This window comes from Equus caballus, chromosome 3 (assembly GCF_041296265.1).
Source record: "Equus caballus isolate H_3958 breed thoroughbred chromosome 3, TB-T2T, whole genome shotgun sequence".
NCBI lineage: Eukaryota > Metazoa > Chordata > Mammalia > Perissodactyla > Equidae > Equus > Equus caballus.
In genome coordinates this window covers 63,248,509-63,269,203 of record NC_091686.1, presented here as the reverse complement: position 1 = coordinate 63,269,203, position 20,695 = coordinate 63,248,509, and the positions used below count along the sequence as shown (strand labels likewise).

Genomic DNA, 20,695 nt, shown 5'->3' with positions numbered 1-20,695 from the left:
CCATTGTTAGAGGTCATAGTCACATTTTCGGTTGCATCGAAAAAGCAGTGTATTTATATTGCCTCTATCAATAAAACTATAATTTGGGGGAGCAAACATGCCGTTTATACCTTAGGTGTTGAATAGTACAAATATAAATATGTACATTAACTTTTAAATTTCAATCTGTAATGTATTCAAGTTCTATCCCATCCCCCAACTAACAGCTCTTTAAGAAAAATAAAGAAAAATAAAATAGCTAAACAGATAAATCCTCAAGAACAAAACTTTTTGTCCCATAAAGGACTTTGATTTTTCTCTTGGAGCTTTTATAATTATTGAATGTATCTGATTAGTTAAAATAAGATATGCTTCATCACCTTTTAAAGGAAATGAAACTTTTGGGAACGTATTTGTTATAATGGGGCGTAACCAGCTAATTGACTCTATATTGGTAAAATAGAACTTGAACTCTTCAAGTGGAATGCTGTTACGGTGGTCAAGGATTTCTGAAATGATAGTATGTCACAGTATTTCCTGTTAAAACAGTGATTATGTCATGTTCATTCTATTCTAGTGAATACAATTGGGAGTATGAAAGTAGTGGCAGATTTTCTTCTTTCTGGTTCTCTTCATATGCTTCTGACCATTTCTTTCTTGTTCTCTTCATGGGCTTGTAGCCTTGGGCTCATCTTTATTTTCACTTATGCAGTAATTCCAGACCCTGGCTACGTCTTCATAAATTCTGATTTAAGTGGTCTGAGGTGATGCTTGGGAGTAAGTATCTTTTCAGTGGATTCTAACATAGAGCCAGAATTGAGAGCTAGTGTTTTACACTGTCTCCTGGGGTAGTTCATTCACTCATAACTTGAACTACTATGCTGATGATTCCCGTATGTATGTCACCAGCTTTAATTTAATCTGAATTTCACTTGAATATGAAAATGCATGCTTGTCCTCTCTCCTTGGGTGGTCTTGACATACTAATACTGAACTCATCAACTACCAAATCCCCTCCACTTGCTCCTTGTTCTGTGTCCTATCTGGAATTCTAGAAATGATTATAGTCTTTCCTTTGCCTCTCCTACAATATCCAACTATTCAATAATCCTGACAATTTGTCTTCTAAATATTTCTCAAATCTTCTCCTTTCTCCTCACCTGAGCTTTCTTTGTTTAGCCAAGATCTTCCCATCTTAGCTTTCTTAATAGTTTCAACAGATTTCCCTTGTTCAGATGTTTTCCCTACTATCCAGACCCACCCACCCTATCTATCTGGAATGATCAATTTAAAATACCAATGTAAGCACACTACTCACAGTTAAAATTCTTCAATGTCTTCTCACCATTTACTGGATCAAGCTCAAGCTTCTCAGGAAAGGTAATTAAGGTAATTCCATGACTGGCTTGTGTCTCCTTTCTCATTGTCTGATACATGATTCTACATGACTTTAGGATCCAGGATATAGAACTCCTTATAGTTGTTCCTAAACGTCAAAGTCTTCTAATTATTCATGTTTTTGTCCATGTTCTTATTTCTGTCTAAAACTACCTTTCCCTTTTCTTAAACTACCTAACTCCTAATCACCCCTTCCTATTTAACTCAGGTATCACCTCCTAAAAAATGACTTCTCTGACCTGCCAGACTGGGATAAATTTCCCTCTGTCCTCTCCTAGTACTCTGGGAATTCCCTTATCATAGAATTAGCCAAGTTAAACTGAAATAATTTACTTACTTATCTGCCTCTCCACTAAAATGTAAGTGGGAGCTGTGTCTTACCATCTTCGTATCCTCATGGAACTCTATCTAGAACCTAGCAGACTTCAATCACACACTTTTTGAATGGAATGATTCCTGACAGCTCCGCTAAGTCACCATATAGCTTTTAGGCACTGCTACTCAATGAAGCTATTTCTGCACTAAGAAATGAGTTGATGAATTACTGTTGTAAACTTTTCGTGATTATTTCTCTTAAGACATTTCAGAAAGCGTCAGGTAACATTAACAAGAAAATGTCATCTTATGTCACAGTTGCTCCTATTTACTTGATACTCCCTTTAAGGCATTCCTAGTGATTTTGTGTGTGAAGCTTTCCTTACCTAATGCCGAATTGCATTCTCTGCTCTTTGCACAGTCAGTTCTTGATTAGCCATGGTCATGGTAGAAAGGGAGAAGGTGGAAAATCTAAAAATCTCATTTGCATCAGCTTCCTCTCTCACCGAATCTTTTGCCAGAGATAGTAATGAGTGTAGCAAAGCTGGTAGAGGTGCAAATGAGCTGTGAAATGGCACAAACTCACGTTGCCAGGTAAAGAGAAAAATGAAAAGGTTGGAATAATACACATCTAGCTGGTCAGTCACAGAATAACATAGAATATATTTAAAAAATGATAATTTAGGGAGGGAGCCAGTGTCCCACGTCAGAGCCGCCGCCGTGGAGCCGCCGCTGGGGAGGAGCAGCCGCTGCCGCCCAGTACTGGGCCCTTAGGGAGGAGGAGGCGAGAAGATGGCGGACGACCCCAGTGCAGCCGACAGGAACGTGGAGATCTGGAAGATCAAGAAGCTCATTAAGAGCTTGGAGGCGGCCCGCGGCAATGGCACAAGCATGATATCATTGATCATTCCTCCCAAAGACCAGATTTCAAGAGTGGCAAAAATGTTAGCAGATGAGTTTGGAAGTGCATCTAACATTAAATCACGTGTAAACCGCCTTTCAGTCTTGGGAGCCATTACATCTGTACAGCAAAGACTCAAACGTTGTAACAAAGTACCTCCAAATGGACTGGTTGTTTACTGTGGTACAATTGTAACAGAAGAAGGAAAGGAAAAGAAAGTCAACATTGACTTTGAACCTTTCAAACCAGTTAATACGTCGTTGTATTTGTGCGACAACAAATTCCATACAGAGGCTCTTACAGCACTACTTTCAGATGATAGCAAGTTTGGCTTCATTGTAATAGATGGTAGTGGTGCACTTTTTGGCACACTCCAAGGAAAGACAAGAGAAGTCCTGCACAAATTCACTGTGGATCTCCCAAAGAAACATGGTAGAGGAGGTCAATCAGCCTTGCGTTTTGCCTGTTTAAGAATGGAAAAGTGACATAACTATGTTCGGAAAGTAGCTGAGACTGCTGTACAGCTCATTATTTCAGGGGACAAAGTAAATGTGGCTGGTCTCGTTTTAGCTGGATCAGCTGACTTTAAAACTGAACTAAGTCAATCTGATATGTTTGATCAGAGGTTGCAATCAAAAGTTTTAAAATTAGTTGATATATCCTATGGTGGTGAAAATGGATTCAACCAAGCTATTGAGTTATCTACTGAAGTCCTGTCCAACGTGAAATTCATTCAAGAGAAGAAATTAATAGGGCGGTACTTTGATGAAATCAGCCAGGACACGGGCAAGTACTGTTTTGGAGTTGAAGATACACTAAAGGCTTTAGAAATGGGAGCTGTAGAGATCCTAATAGTCTATGAAAATCTGCGTATAATGAGATATGTTCTTCATTGCCAAGGCACGGAAGAGGAGAAAATTCTCTACCTAACTCCAGAACAAGAGAAGGGTAAATCTCATTTCACAGACAAAGAGACAGGACAAGAACATGAGCTGATTGAGAGCATGCCCCTGCTGGAATGGTTTGCTAACAACTATAAAAAATTTGAAGCTACGTTGGAAATTGTCACTGATAAGTCACAAGAAGGATCCCAGTTTGTGAAAGGATTTGGTGGAATTGGAGGTATCTTGCGGTACCGAGTAGATTTCCAGGGAATGGAATACCAAGGAGGAGACGATGAATTTTTTGACCTTGATGACTACTAGGTAGTCGACGTGGGTTCGGCAAAACGTGCCTCACCCTCCAGCATCCAACCCAAGGAGCATACCCGTGGTGCAATTGGAACATTTCCAGAACTTAATCCATGAGCATTGGATATTGAAAAGAAAACCAAAACAAAACCAGACCCAACCCTACACTTAGGTTTGTCAGGGTGTCAGCGCAACAGCCTACAACTAAGTTCCTAAATGCCACTTTGGACTAATTTAAAAAAGAATCCCAGTTTTTACTTTAAAAAAATATGAGAATTTAGTGTTTATGATTAATAATGAAGACTGATACCTTTGGCTTCTGTGAGGGTATCTGGGCTTGCTTTACTTATGGGCAAAGTAAATGGTTGCATACATGCTGTCAGGTGTTCTGGGTTGATCCTGTTTCCCCAAATGTCAAAGTCCCTCTCTTGCCTCAGTGCTTGGTTTTCTGCCATTAAAACACGCAAAACATGCTGAAAATAGGGGACTCAGGTGTACCGAAACTACAAATAAACTCCACCTATACCTAATTCTCTTAGGTCTGGCTGTCCTTAAGATGTATGAACATCTGCTTTTATATTCTGATCACATAGACTTTCAGGGACCATTATATTCCATTCTCAGCTTTAGAGGACAGTTATAAGGCAGGTGAGTCAATGCAAGTATTATTTCTGTAGACACTTACCACATGATTGTCTTTTCTCAGTGGAATTGGTAAGGTCAATTCAAACTTGTAAATGCTCTGGAAGCACCTGCAGCTTTCAATACCCGTATGGCTTTGAGTGTGATATTACTGGAGGTGGCAGACACCTTAGAGCTTTGTAAGGTTCTGCAGAGAAACAGAACCAATAGGATACATAAATACATAGAAGGAAATTTATTTTAAGGAATTAGTTCATGTGATTCTGGAGAATGGCGAGTCCAAAATCTGCAAAGTGGGCTTGCAAGCTGGAGACCCAGGAAGAGCTGATGCTTCAGTTCGAGTCCAGAGGATGTCTGCTGGCAGAATTCCTTCTGCTCTAGGGAGGTCAGTGTTTTGTTCTATTTAGGCCTTCAGATGATTGGATGAGGTCCACCCACATTATAGAGGACAATCTGCTTTACTCAAAGTTCACCAATTTAAATATTAATCTCATCCAAAAACACCTTCAACAGAAATATCCAGAATAACATTTAACTATATAACTGGGCACCATGGCCCAGCCAAGTTGACAGATAAAATTAACCATCACACTCTGCATCTGTTAGATGATGAAACGGGCCCAGGGATGTGAAATAACTTGCCTGAACTTCTGGTAGCCGAGCTGAGACTAGTATCAAATCTTTCGATTTCTTAATTGGTGGCTTTTCTACAAAAGAACACTGATTTTTTACAACTGTGCTAATGAGAAAAAAACCAGCAGAATTTAGCTCAGAAATAAATGGCTCAGAAATAAATGCCAATAATGTTTCATTAAAAAATGTCTATTGAACAGGAATCTCATGATATTTCAGAATGTCTAGTATACAGGGTCCCTGCCTAAGTTGCCAGTAGTAGGTTCACATCATTTTTTTAAAAATAGCATCTTTATTGAGATATAATTCACTTACCATAAACATCATCCTTTTAAAGTGTATATTTCAGTGCTTTTAGTATATTCGCAAAGTTGTGCCATAATCACCACTATCTATTTCCAGAATATTTTCATCACACCCCTCCCTCCATTCCCTGGAAACCACTAACATAATTTTTGTCTCTATAGATTTGCCTTTTCTGGACATTTTGTGTAAATGGAACCATATACTATGTGGCCTTTTGTGACTAGCTTCTTTCACTTATCATGATGTTTTCAAGGTTCATCCATGTTGGAGCATGTATCAGTATGTCATTCCTTTTTATTGCCAAATATTATTCCATTGCATGGATAATGGATATACCACATTTTGTTTATCCATTTGTCAATTGATGGGTATTTGGGTAGTTTCCACCTTTTAAAGATTGGCCCTGAGCTAACATCTGTTGCCAATCGTTTTTTTTCTCCTCTTCTCCTCAAAGCCCCCCAGTATATAGTTGTAAATTCTAGTTGTAGGTCCTTCTAGTTCTGCTGTGTGGGATGCCACCTCAGCATGGCTTGATGAGCGGTATTAGGTCCGTGCCCAGGATCTGAACAGGTGAAACCCTGGGTTGTGGAGGTGGAGTGTGCAAACTCAACCACTCATCCACGGGGCTGGCCCCCTACTTTTTAGGAATAATTCTGCTATGAACATTTGTGTACGAATTTTTGTGTGGACATATGTTTTCAATTCTCTAGGGTATATACTTAGGAGTGGGATTGCTAGGTCATATGTTAACTCTATGTTTAACTTTTGGAGATGCTGTCAGACTGTCTTCCACAGTGGCTGCACTATTTTACACCATTAGCAGTGCCTAGGGTTTCAATTTCTTCACATCCTCACCAACCCTTGTTATCAACTGTCTTTTTGATTAAAGTCATCATAGTAGGTGCAAAGTAGTATCTAATAGTGGATTATTAATAAGAGATTATTGTTTAATCCAAAGTTGCAAAGATTTACTCTTATGTTTTCTTCTAAAAGTTTATACTTTTAGTTCTTACATTTAGTTCCATGATCCATGTGAGTTTTCATTTGTTTTGGTTTGGTTTGATTATATATTGTGAGGTAGGGATCTAACTTCAGTCTTTTGCATGCAGATATCCAGTTGTTCCAGCATCACTTGTTGAAAAGGCTCTTCTTTCCCATTCAGTTATCCTGACATCTTTGTCAAAAATCTGTTAACCTTAAATTTAGGGGTTTATTTCTAGATCGAAGTTTTATTCTGTTGATCTGTATGACTATCCTTATGCCAGTAGCACACTGTCTTGATTATTGTGGCTTTGTAGTAAGCTTTGAAATCAGAAAATGTATGTCTTCCAAATTTTTTTTTTTAATTGAGGTAACACTGGTTTGTAACATTCTATAAATTTCAGGAGTATATTGATTATATTTTTATTTCTGTGTAGACTATATCATGTTCACCACCCACAGTCTAATTACCATCCATCACTATACATATGTGCCCTTTTACCCTTTTCACCCTCCCCCACCCCTTCTCCTCTTGTAACCACCAATCTAGTCTCTATATCTATGCGTTTGTTTTTGATCTTCCACATATAAGTGAAATCATACGGTATTTGGCTTTCTCCATCTGTCTTATTTCACTTAGTGTAACGCCTTCAAGGTGCATCCATGTTGTTGCAAATAGCAAGATTTCATCTTTTTTATGGCTGAGTAGTATTCCATTGTGTATATATACCATATCTTCTTTATCCATTCATGCACTGATGGGCACTTAGGTTGTTTCCAAGTCTTGGCTGTTGTAAATAATGCTACAGTGAACATAGGGGTGCATATATGGTTTTGAATTAGTGTTTTTGTGTTCTTTGGTTAAATACCCAGAAGTGGAATAGCTGGATCATATGGTGGTTCTATTCTTAATTTTTTGAGGAATCTCCATAGTGTTTTCTATAGTGGCGGCACCAGTTTACATTCTCACCAGCAATGTATGAGAGTTCCTTTTCTCCACATCCTCTCCAACACTTGTTATTTCTTATCTTTTTAATAATATCCATTCTGATCAGATTGAGGTGATGCCATGATTTGCTGATGGTTTCTTTTGCTGTGCAGAAGCTTTTGAGTTTAATGTAGACCCATTTGTTTGTTTATTTTGTTTATTTCCCTCTCTGGGGAGACATGATATTCAAAAAGATACTGCTGAGATCAATGTCAAAGAGTGTTCTGCCTATATTTGTTCTTTTTAAAAGTTGTCTTGGCTATTCTGGGTTCTTGGCATTTCCATATGAATTTTAGGATCAACATGCTCATATATGCAAAACAGGAGATTGGAATGTTGATAAGGATTGCATTGAATCTGTAGATCAGGTTGAAGAGTATTTCCATTTTAACAATATTGAATCTTTCAATCCATGAATAGGAAATTCTTCCCTTTTACTTAGTTTTTCTTTAATTTCCTTCAACAGTGTTTTGTAGTTTTTAGTATGCATGTCTTACTTCTCTTTTGCTAAATTTATTCCTAAGTATTTTACTCTTTTTGATGCTGTCATGAATGGAATTATTTTATTTTCAGAATGTTTTTTACTAGTATGTAGAAAAGCAATTGATTTTTGTGTATTGATCTTTTACCCTGCCATCTTGCTGAACTTGGCCCCTGTCATTTGATAACTATAAAAGACTCCCATGTATTTCCAAAAGCTTGTGAGTGGGGGAAGGTGGTATGCTGCCAAAATGAGAATCCCAAATGGAGAGAGTCTGAGTATATTCTGAAAGGTGAGGGTTGAATCCCAGAGAACTAAATGGTTCTGCCTAAATTTCTTAGAATTTTCGACTGCCAATGCTGGGAATTGGGATTGGTAAACCTCTTGACATGGAAGAGGAGAGATGAATGACAAGGACACACTTGAGAGAGTAGACCTATGGCACTCGTGATAAGTGAGTGCTAAAGAAAAGAAAAGCTGGAGAGAAATTCCTTGGGGTGGGGATGGCAGAAGTGTTGTAGTATGTCTTATATTGTACGTTTATTTTATACTGTGCACAAATATCCCTTGATTATAACTAATCCTTTAGTCAGAATCTCTAACACCTTTGTGTTTGTTCTACGTTGGACAAATGAAGAAGTTGTTTCTTGACTAGGACAATGTGGGGTCATGAGAATATTCATCTGGCATGACATGGGAATGAAATACTCTGATTAATGTTATTCCACTTAAAAGGAGAGTCACCATTAGGTTGTATAGTTTACTTATTTCCCAAGAGCTAGAATATTGCAAAGTATATTTACATTAAACTTTCCTGGACTAAAGAGGCAATATGGTAAAATGTTTATAATATGGAAGAGGAGGGGAAGACAGAGAGGGAAGTGCTCTAGAAAGTGTTTTTTGTAGTCTGGCATATATTAACATAACATGTCTATGCTGTAGGAATTCTTATTATCATCACCCCATTTCACAGACAAGGAGACTAAAATTCATAGAAATTTAAAAATTATCTGGGGTGTGACATCAGTCTCATGGTGGAATGAACTTGCCCGGGACTCTCTCCCCTCCAACATACAACAAAAAGGAGCAACCATATTCCAACGGAAAATACCCTAACTGCACAAAAATCCTTGGAGAGTCATGACGGCCACACGATGGAGGGCGGAGAGGCTGGAACCCCCCTCAGAGGAGCTGGAACGGGGTAAGAACTTCACTTGCTTCCCTAAAGACTGTGGTTGCTGCCGTGGGAGGCTCTGTGAGGGAAGGAGATGGGCAGGAGTTGTGCATCCACGGGATCACCCAGGACTCCCTGGGCCCCTTGCTGCCTAGAGGGAGGCCCTCTAATGGGACGAAAGCTTTCATTCAGGGTGACCTCATCAAAGCAAGACCCCAAGAGACCAGATAGCGAGAGCTGATGGAGAAAACCTCGGACTGCACACAGGAGAAAGTGCCCCTCCCCCAACCCACACGACACCATCTCAGCTGAAGGTAGAGGGCTCAGACCCCCACCCAGTGGAGATAGGCTGTAACTGCAACCGAATAATATCAGAATGGGAAAGTCCCATTCTACTAACATCAGGCACTTCATCAAATCTCCAGACCAGAGAGAAAGTGACAAGCACCCAGAACTCAGTCCTGAGGTCACAGAAATAAGTAAACTAAATGACAATGAATTCAAAGTAGCTATCATTAAAAGACTGAATGAGGTAAAAGGAAATACAGAGAAACAAATCAATGAGTTCAGGAGCTACTTCACAAAAAAGATTGAAACTATAAAGAAGAATCAATCAGAAATATTAGAGATAAAAAGACACAATGGAAGAGATAAAGCAAAATATGGATTCCCTGAATGCTCATGTGGACACCATAGAGGAGCAAATCAGCATAATCAAAGATAGACATGTTGAATTGCTCCAGACAGAGGAGGAGAGAGAACTGAGACTAAAAAGAAATGAACAAAGTCTCTGAGAAATATCCGACTCCATGAGGAAATGCAACATAAGAATTATAGATATTAAAGAAGGTGAAGGGGCCAGCCTGGTGGTGCAGCGGTTAAGTTTGCACATCCTGCTTCTTAGTGGCCTGGGGTTCACCAGTTCGGATCCTGGGTGTGGACATGGCACCACTTGGCAAACGCCATGCTGTGGTAGGCATCCCACATGTAAAGTAGAGGAAGATGGGCACAGATGTTAGCTCAGGGCCAGACTTCCTCAGCAAAAAGGAGGAGGACTGGCAGTAGTTAGCTCAGGGCTAATCTTCCTCAAAAGAGAGGGAGAATGGAGCAGAAAACATGCTCAAAGAAATAATAGCAGAGAACTTCCCAAAGCTAGGGAATGAGAGGGAAATGTGTGTGGAGGAAGCTTCCAGATATCCTAAATTTGTCAATGTAGAAAGACCTACTGCAAGACATATAGTAGTAAAACTTGCAAAAATGAATGACAGAAAGAATACTCAGGGCAGCAAGGCAGAAGTAAATAACCTACAAAAGAACCTCTATCAGACTTTCAGCAGATTTCTCTGCAGAAACCTTACAAGCTAGGAGAGAATGGAATGACATATTCAAAACTTTAAAAGATAAAAGCTTCAGCCAAGAATACTCTATCCAGCAAAAATATCCTTCAGATATGAGGGAGAAATTAAATCTTTCCCAGACAAACAAAAGCTAAGGGACTTTGTAGCCATAAGACACTCTCCCCTCCCCACACAAGAAATCCTCAAGAAGGCCCTCATACCTGCAAAAAGAAAAAAAGGAAGAAAGGGGTCACAAAACACAGAGTAAGGAGACAAATAGATAGACAGAATGAGAATAGGATAGCAAATATTCAATTATAGCATTAGGCTAAAAGGAAGAAAAACACAAAAAACAAAGATAGTCTTGTCACTTTAACCACAAACTCACAACACAAGTTGGAATAAGATATAAGAACAATAGCTTAGGAGGGGAGGAGGATAGGGATTGAATCAGTTTAGAGTAAGGAAATAGGAGGCCATCAGAAAATGGACTATGTTATACAGGAGATTCTGAATACAAACTTTTGGGTAGCCACTAAACTAAAAAGCAGAACAGAGACACAAAAAATAAATAAGGAAAAAACAAAGAAACACAGCATAAGAAACTGCATAATTCAATAGGTAGACCAAAACACACAGGATGAGAAACAAAGGAAATGCAGGAAAACCAGAAAACGAGTGAAATAATGACAGCATTAAGCCCTCATACATCAATAATCACTCTCAATGTAAATGGGTTGAACTCTCCAATAAAAAGACACAGAATGGCAAGATGGATTAAAGAACAAGATCCAATAATTTGTTGCCTCCAGGAAGCACATCTCGGCTCCAATGACAAATACAGGCTCAGAGCGAAGGGGTAGAAGACAATACTCCAAGCTAATGGCAACCAAATGCAGGTGTCACAATACTTATATCAGACAGAGCAAACTTCAAGATAAGGCAGGTAAAGAGAGACAACGAGGGGCAATATATAATGATCAAAGGGACAGTCCATCAAGAAGAAATAATGCTTATAACTATCTATGCACCCAACATAGGAGCACCAAAGTTCATAAAGCAACTATTAACAAACCTAAAAGAAGATATTAAAAATAACACAATAATAGTAGAGGACCTCAACACCCCACTCACATCATTGGAGAGATCATCCAGACAGAAAATCAACAAGGAAACAGTGGAACTGAACAAAAAGCTAAAACAGTTGGACTTAATAGACATATATAGAACACTCTATCCAAAACAGCAGAATACACATTATTCTGAAATGTGCATGGGACATTCTCAAGGATAGACCATATGTTGGGAAATAAGGCAAGCCTCTATAAATTTAAAAAAATTGAAATAAGAACAAGCATCTTTTCCAAATATAAAGCTATAAAGCTAGAAATTAATTACAAGAAAAAAGCTGAGAAAGGGACAGAGATGTGAAAACTAAACAATATGCCATTGAACAAGCAATGGATCATTGAAGAAATTAAAGAACAAATCAAAAAATATCTGGAGACAAATGAAAATGATAACATTCCATACCAACTCATATGGGATGCAGCAAAATCTGTATTAAGAGGGAAATTCAGGGGCCGGCCCTGTGGCTCAGCAGTTAAGTGCACACATTCCACTTTGGCGGCCCAGGGTTTGCCAGTTCAAGTCCTGGTGTGGACATGGCACTGCTTGGCAAGCCATGCTGTGGTAGGCGTCCCACATAGAAAATAGAGGAAGATGTTAGCTCAGGGCCAGTCTTCCTTAGCAAAAAAAAAAAAAAAAAGAGGAGGATTGACAGATGTTAGCTCAGGGCTAATCTTCCTAAAACAACAGAAAAAAGAGGGAAATTCATCACAATACAGGCACACCTAAACAAACAAGAAAAATCCCAAATAAGCAATCTCAAATTACACCTAACTGAATTAGAAAAAGAACAAACAAAGCTCAAAGTCAGCAGAAGGAGAGAAATAATAAAAATCAGAGCAGAAATAAATGCTATTGAAACAAAAAAGGCAGTAGAAAGGATCAATGAAACAAAGAGCTGGTTCTTTGAGAAGATAAATAAAACTGACAGACCCCTAGCCAGACTTACAAAGAAAAAAAGAGAGAAAGCTCAAATAAAAAAATCAGAAATGGAAGAGGAGAAATAACAACAGACTCCACAGAAATACAATGGATTATAAGAGAATACTACCAAAAACTATATTCTAACAAAATGGATAATCTAGAGGAAATGGATAAATTCTTAGACTCTTACAACCTCCCAAAGCTGAGTCAAGAAGAAACAGACAATCCGAATAGATCACTCACTAGGAAAGAGATTGAAACAGCAATCAAAAGCATCCCAAAGAATAAAACCCCAGGACCAGATGGTTTTCCTGGGGAATTCTACCAAACTTTCAGAGAGGATCTAATACCTATCCTTTTCAAGCTATTCCAAAAAGTTAGGGAGGAAGGAACACTTCCTAACACATTCTACAAGGCCAACTTCACTCTGATACCAAAGCCTGGCAAGGACACCACAAAAAAGAACTACAGGCCAATATTGCTGATGAACATAAATGCAAAAATGCTCAATAAAATTTTGGCAACCTGAATTCATCAATACGTCAAAAGGATCATACATCATGATCCAGTGGTATTCATACCAGGGACACACGGATGGTTCAACATCCACAAATCAATCAATGTGATACACCACATCAACAAATTGAGGAATAAAAACCACGTGATCATCTCAATAGATGCAGAGAAAGCATTTGACAAGACCCAACAGCGATTTATGATAAAAACTCTTAACAAAATGGAGATAGAAGGAAATTACCTCAACATAATAAGGTCATATATGACAAACCCACAGCCAATATCATACTCAATGGGCAAAAACTGAGTTCCATCCCCCTGAGAACACGAACAAGAAAAGGATGCCCACTATCACCACTCTTTTTCAACATAGTACTGGAGGGTTTGGCCAGAGCAATGAAGCAAGAGAAAGGAATAAAAGGAATCCAAATAGGGAGTGAAGAAGTGAAACTCTCACTGTTTGCAGATGACATGATCTTATATATAGAAAACCCCAAAAAATCCATTAGAAAACTAATAGAAATAATTAAAAACTACAGTAAAGTTGCAGGGTAGAGAGTCAATTTACAAAAATCAGTTGCTTTTCTATACTCCAATAATGAACTTACAGAAAGAGAACTCAAGAATATAATTCCATTTGCAATCGCAACTAAAAAAATAAAGTACCTAGGAATAAATTTAACCAAGGAGGTGAGGGACTTATACAATGAAAACTATAAGACATTACTGAGAGAAATTGATAATGACTTAAAGAGATGGAAAGAGATTCCATGCACGTGTATTGGAAGAATAAACATAGTTAAAATGTCCATACTACCCAAAGCAATGTACAGATTCAATGCAATCCCTATCAGAATCCCAATGACATTCTCACGGAAATAGAGCAAAGAATACTAAAATTCATATGGGGCAATCAAAGACCCTGAATTGCTAAGGGAATCCTGAGAAAAAAGAACAAAGCTGGAGGTATCACAATCCCTGACTTCAAAATGTACTACAAAGCCATAGTGACCAAAATGACATGGTACTGGTACAAAAACAGGCACATGGATCAATGGTTCAGAACTGAAAGCCCAGAAAAAAACCACACATCTACGGACAGCTAATCTTTGACAAAGGAGCTAAGAACATACACTGGAGAAAAGACAGTCTCTTCAATAAATGGCCCTGGGAAAACTGGACAGCCACATGCAAAAGAATGAAGGTAGACCACTATCTCACACCGTACACAAAAATAAACTCAAAATGGATCAAAGACTTGAAGATACGTCCTGAAACTATAAAACTCCTAGAAGATAATATTGGTAGTACACTCTTTGACATTGAACTAAAAAGGATCTTTTCAAATACAGTGTCCTCTTAGACAAGGGAAACAAAAGAAAAAATAAACAAGTGGGAATTCATCAGACAAAGAGCTTCTGCCTCGCAAAAGAAACTAGGATCAAAACGAAGAGACAACCCACCAATTGGAAGAAAGTATTTGCAAATCATATATCTGACAAGGTGTTAATCTCCATAATATATAAGGAACTCACATAACTGAACAATAAGAAAGCAAACAACCCGATCAAAAAGTGGGCAGAGTAGGGGGCCGGCTTGGTGGCACAGGGGTTAAGTTCACACATTCCGTTTCTCGGCGGCCTGGGGTTCGTGGGTTCCGATCCTGGGTGCGAACATGGCACCGCTTGGCAAAAACCCATGCTGTGGTAGGTGTCCCATGTATAAAATGGAGGAAGATAGGCATTATTGTTAGCTCAGGGCCAGTCTTCCTCAGCAAAAAGAGGAAGATTGGCAGTAGTTAGCTCAGGGCTAATCTTCCTCAAAAAAAAAAAAAAAGTGGGCAGAGGAGATGAACAGACATTTTTCCAAAGAAGGTATACAGATGGCCAATAAACATATGAAAAGATGTTCAGCATCACTAATCATCAGGGAAATGCAAATCAGAACTACACTAAGATACCACCTTACGCCTGTTAAAATGGCTGTAATCACTAAGACTAAAAATAACAAATGTTGGAGAGGGTATAGAGAGAAGGGAACCCTCACACACTGCTGGTGGGAGTGCAAACTGGTGCAACCACTATGGAAAACAGTATGGAGATTCCTCAAAAAACTAAAAATAGAACTACCATATGACTCAGCTGTCCCACTACTGGGTATCTACCCAAACAACTTGAAATCAACAATCCAAAATAACATATGCACCCCTACGTTCATTGTAGCACTATTCACAATAGCCAAGACATGGAAGAAACCCAAGTGCCCATAGACCAATGATTGGATAAAGAAGATGTGATATATATATATATATATATATATATATATATATATATATATATATATATATATATACACAGTGGAATACTACTCAGCCAGAAAAAAAGACAAATTCATCCCATTTGCAATCACATGGAAGGACGTAGAGGGAACTATGCTAAGCGAAATAAGCCAGTCTGAGAAAGACAAACCCCAGATGATTTCACTGATATGTGGCATATAAACAAACACATGGACAAAGAAAACAGTTCAGTGGTTACCAGGGGAAGGGGGTTGGGGGGGCACAGGGGGTAAAGGGGAGCACTTATGTGGTGACAGTCAAGAAATAATGTACAACTGAAATCTCACATTGATGTAAACTATTATGAACTCAATAATAAAAAAATTTATCTGGGGTAATGCAGCTAGTAAGTGGCAAACCCAGATCCCTGATTCCAAAGCCCTTCCTGTTTTCACTATTCGGTGCTGCTTGTTAGGGCAGCAGTGTTGTGAAGTGCCGCAGGAGTGCTGGTCTCATACAATCCAGTGTGAATGGTGCCTGCTGCCCTTGGGAACACAGCGGCCCTGAAAAAGAAGGAAGACTCCATCCTAGCTATGTGACCTGGGAAAGTCACTGTATAGTAGGAACCGTAAGACCATCTCTTGAGGACTGCATTGCACTCTTTTGTGAACCATAAGGGAGAACGTGAAAGAACTTTGCAAAAATCCAAAGGCAGATGGAAATCAGGAATGGTGACAAAGAGGCAGAATTCATATCAATCTCTTAACCTGTCATTGGACGATCAAGACAGATATTGTTGATCTTTATACTAGAGGTGTGTGCCGGTGCCAGCACCTGGAGAGTTTTAGTTATTAGAAGGCTGACTGATGGAGCTTTTGCCCCCAGGTATTTCTGTGGAATGAAAGCCTCCAGGAGTGCCAGGCCGCCCAGCTCTATCCAGATTCTGTAGTTAAAGGTGGATGCTTGGAGGACAGCTGGAGAGGCTGTGCCTGACTGGAAGTCTGGCAAGCTGCTTAGTATCCTCCTAAAGAGGAAATGAAAAGATCCTATAGCATGGTCTGTCAGGGGTCTGCAGGAAATGGGAAAGATTGCCCTATTTGTTATATTTATTGGAGATATTATTATTTGTTTTATGCCGTGTGGAAGGAGGGCCAGAGCTATAATCTATTGATCATTTAGTTTTATGAAGTTCTCAAATGGGTGATCTGGTATTTTTCTGACAGAGAGGCTATGGTTCCTGAACACCAGTAATAAGATTGTCATGTCATTTTCTTCTCGTTGGTCTTTTTATTGCTTTTTATCTCTTTGCTGATATTACCTCTCCCCAACCTCACCTCCTGCCTTGCAACTGTCTTTTTTTTTTTTCACCCCTCAGGGCCATGTTTAGGGCCAGCTCAATTCATTTCATAGAATGTGCCCTATGCTTTAAGAGATTACTCATCTTTGCTTTTCATGTTTCATCCTGTGAAACAGTCTGCCCACTGCAGTCACTGTTGTAAAGTCTTCATAGTAAACACTGGCGTGTAACTTGGGAAGAAATAGGTCAGGGAAGCAGAGACCAAATGTTCATTTTGCAGCCACAGTGTGAGCAGATGGATAACAGAATGAGGTGGCTCTCTTTGTGGGCCTCGATTTTTTGTAAACTCTTCCAGAATCTCCTGGGAGTCATGCTCCTTCAAGATCCCTGAGAATTTTTAGCAGATGAACATTGAGGATGATGTCTTCCTGATATAAGACACCAAGGTCATTACCCTCCTTTCTGCTCTATTATCATACAGAGGCTGAATTTGATGAGATACATCCTTTCTCCCTCTTATCATCTAGGAATGCACAAAGAACACAAAATCTCTGGGAAACACTGCTAAACAGCTTGGCTCTTGACTGGTGATGAATGAGGGGCATTGCCCCTGGGTGGTCACCAGTGGCCACAACATGGATGAAACTCCATTTTGCCCTCATGCCAGGCAGTCAACCTGATAAGGTGGTTCCAAATCATTCATTGGCTGACTTTGCCTTTGCTCCCAAGGAACACAGAGTTAGAGAAGCTGTTAGAAAAACAAAACAAAAACAAAGAGTATACCTTTAAGGAATAGACTAGAATTCGTGCAAAGTCAGCAGAAAGATTAGCAATAGCAGGCATCCAGTGCCCAGGCTAGTGAAGAGTTAAGCTCTGAATGATTGTGGGAGGCTGGTGTTATGACTGGGGAACAACTGCCTAATGTCTTTCAACTGGACTGTTTAGCAAAGCTTCATTATGAATATAATTGTGTGCTTGTGCAGGCACACCACACAGAGGGAATGCTCACACTAAAGGTATGATGATATTGCCCGCTGCCATGCCAATTACTGGATATTAATGGCAGGATGGCATGCATATGCCGGAGCTGGGAAGCAGAAGGTTAATAGATGAACAGCACCAGAAGAGCCCATTTATCAGTTTCTATTTATCTCTCCTTGGGAGGTGGCAGGTTTACAGTAAATACCTTCTGTCCTCCTAATTTCCTAATGATGGGGATAATGATGGAGAATGGTGAAGTCATTAACTGGGACAGGCTCTGTGCATCACTCTGTCAACCACATCTCCCCAAGACCTGCAATGAGAAGTGATGGGCCCCAGCTGTTCACCAGAATCCGAGCCCCTCCTCCCATCCCCCCTACCCTAAACTACAGGCTTGGGAAATAGCTCCCCAAATGAAGAGGATGGAGGCCCTAGGTGGAGGAGCACGAGAGAAGGAGAGCAAGGCTCTTGAGACAGGAGTCCAGCTTTTCGTCTACTCTCCCTCTGCTCAGAACTTGGAGGAAGCACTGTTGACATATGCTGGAATGTTCTCCAGGGATGCCAGAGCCACTATGAATTATATGTAGAAATGGATAATGAATCAGTAATTGAAGTGAGTGAGCTGGGGGAGGGCGGAGAAGCAGAGTTCACCAAATGTTCTTCTTTTCAAAAACCTGGAAAAATTGAAAATATATATAATTCATCTTCTCACCTCACCTCTAAATGGACTGGAGATAGTGGATGAAAATCTCTTTTGCAGAGGTAAAATTTTTTCTTTAAAATTCTGAAAGCAGACTAAAACAGCTTAGATTGATTAGCTTGGATGTGCTTTTTTTCCATAATCGTGGTGATGAGGTGTCCATTCCATCTAATTGCTAACATAGAATCTTAGTTATTGCCTAGAAGTAACTTGGATTTGCCCCCATAATTTATAGAGCCCTTGAAAAACTATAAAGTTATTTTATATCTTTTTATTTGGGAAGCCCATTGGCTGTTTCTAGAATTTGCTCTCTATTAGTTGAGGCAAGCTGTTATTTTACCTGTATGTGTTGGGATTATTTTGCTAGCAAATAGTGGAGAACTACTTAGGCCAACAATAGCAAAATATGAAAGTGGATCCCAACAACATGTAGATATTTCAGGAGCAGGGACATAGGTGGGCCTCAAGAGTAGACTGATAAAATCGATATGAAAGTTGTTGGTACTCTCTTTCTCTTGCCTGTCTTGCTCTCTCTACCCACTTAATCCTTTTCTCTTTCTATAAATCTACTCTGTTCTCCTCATAACATAATATAGAAAATCGAGCATACCCAGTGCCCAGATTTGTATATTTCAGGTCCAGACCTTGAAGATAGACCAAATCAACAAATCCTAATCTGCCTCTCTCTCTCTCTTCCTGCCTTCCATTCCAGGGGTGCAACTCTCTTCCAGTTATTTTCCTGTATAGCCAGGGCATTGGAATCAGTCAGATGAACATGCGTACTGTGAGGATGGAGGGATGGGGAGTCACCAGAGAAAGAGAAATTATGAGCTTTTGAGACAACCTATAAGGTGCCCACTAGAGCTAACCCTCAGAGTATCTCCTGGTGGTAGGAAACAGGGGAAGAGCACAGTGCTATCAAGATTTGTCTCATGGGAAATTCACTTCAACAACACTGAACGTTGAGAAGCACTCTTAGCATCAGACCTGATCAGTTCCCTGTTCTGTTGCTTATTAGCTATATGATCCCTTTCCACCTCTCTGTGACATCAGCTCTGTAACAGGGATGATAGCACTGCATCTGCTAAATGGAGAGTCATGGGGATTAAATGAGCTGATGTCTCTAAAGTGCTCAGTCAGCACCCCACATAGAGAAAGTTCCCTATGTGTATGGTGGCTATTACAGTTGTTGTCAGTATGAATTTTCCAAATTTGACACGTTTCTGTTCTCCAAAGGTGAATCAGTCATTTGTAGCAAACATCTGGTAGAACTGTATTTTCAGAAATGGCCATAGTGATATTTCTAGTCCTACATGCTCTTCCAGATCATGGTCACTCCCAAGAAGATGTGGAGTTATTTCTCTTCCTCTTAGATTTGGGTGGACTTACCTCAGTGAACAGAATGCAGCAGAAGTGATGCTGAGCAATGCTAGATCATAAAATACAATATGGCTTCCACCCATAGCCAGCATCATGGGCATGTGACCTGTGCAGTTGCACAGGGCCCTGCACTCAGAAGGACCCCCTGCTTAGGTTAATGCTCTGTTGTTGCCATCTTGAAATTCTTAGTAATTTTTTAACAAAGAATCTATAGTTTCAATTATCACTGGGCCTCACAAATTGTGTTGCCAGTCCTGCTACCACATGGCTTTCCATCTCTTGGGATGCACACCTTGGTATCCCTAAACCGAAGTTTAAGAGACCAGCTATGCTTAATCCTTTTCTCTTTCTATAAATCTACTCTGTTCTCCTCACAAAAGCTTAGAGTCATAAATAAATACATATAATGTAAATAATACTAAATATAGCTATCATTTTTCAACATAATTCAACTTTTTTTGAGTGTTTACTATGTATTGGGTATTGCCATGGGTGCTGGAGAGCCAAAGGTAAATACGACAAATGTGGCCCCTGTCATCACGGAAGTTAGTTGGGTGTGGATAAGGAACAGTGAACAAACAGACACATTAGTGAATTTATAATTATAAATAATATTATGTGCACGGAAGAAAAAGAAATCATTGGGGAACCAACTGAGAGAGAACATTCAGGAAGGGCTCTTTAAGGAGACACATTTAGCTGAGACACGAAGACTGAAAGGAGCCAATCACGTGAACGCTGAGACAAGAGTGTGCAAGGACCCTGAGATCAGAATGGACTTTGCATTTTGGCTCAATGCCATGGGCTTTGTTAAGGGAGTCTTTTTGTCATTGGTGGGAAGGTTGGATATGAAGGCCTAGGAAAAGATCAAGAAAACTTGAGGAAATTTATCTTTTCAAGAAAATAAAGCATAGCACTTTTCTTTTATTATTGCCAGGCTCTCCTTTTCCTCTGTTTTCCCCTCTTAATATTTTTACCTCTGTGATCTATGAGACTTCTAGTAGAAGGAATTTTTTAAAAAACATAATATGAATACTAAAAAAAACACTTCTTTTGGGTAAATACAAGAAAAATATTATTGACTAATTGAGATTATTCTGATGGAATATTTAAATAGTATAGCATTGACTGAAACCTAAGGTGTGAAACATCCTTTTAAAGTTGGT

General features: G+C 39.4%; 1 protein-coding gene, 1 long non-coding RNA gene and 1 pseudogene across 3 annotated transcripts in view; all 3 read left to right on the top strand.

The window, feature by feature from the left end:
• The window catches only part of LOC111772875 (uncharacterized), a 310,896-nt gene that overhangs the window by 187,777 nt on the left and 102,424 nt on the right, over positions 1–20,695 (top strand). The gene's annotated exons all lie outside the window — the stretch shown is intronic.
• LOC100051567 (eukaryotic peptide chain release factor subunit 1-like) lies at positions 2,485–3,078 on the top strand. The gene has a single exon (XM_070262325.1). It carries the CDS (start codon positions 2,485–2,487, stop codon positions 3,076–3,078), a length of 594 nt encoding a protein of 197 aa, XP_070118426.1.
• LOC138923453 (eukaryotic peptide chain release factor subunit 1 pseudogene) lies at positions 3,205–3,798 on the top strand (annotated as a pseudogene).

Excerpts from the sequence above, each read along its gene's own strand:
- LOC100051567 (XM_070262325.1), top strand. The coding sequence starts at position 2,485 with ATGGCGGACGACCCCAGTGCAGCCGACAGGAACGTGGAGATCTGGAAG.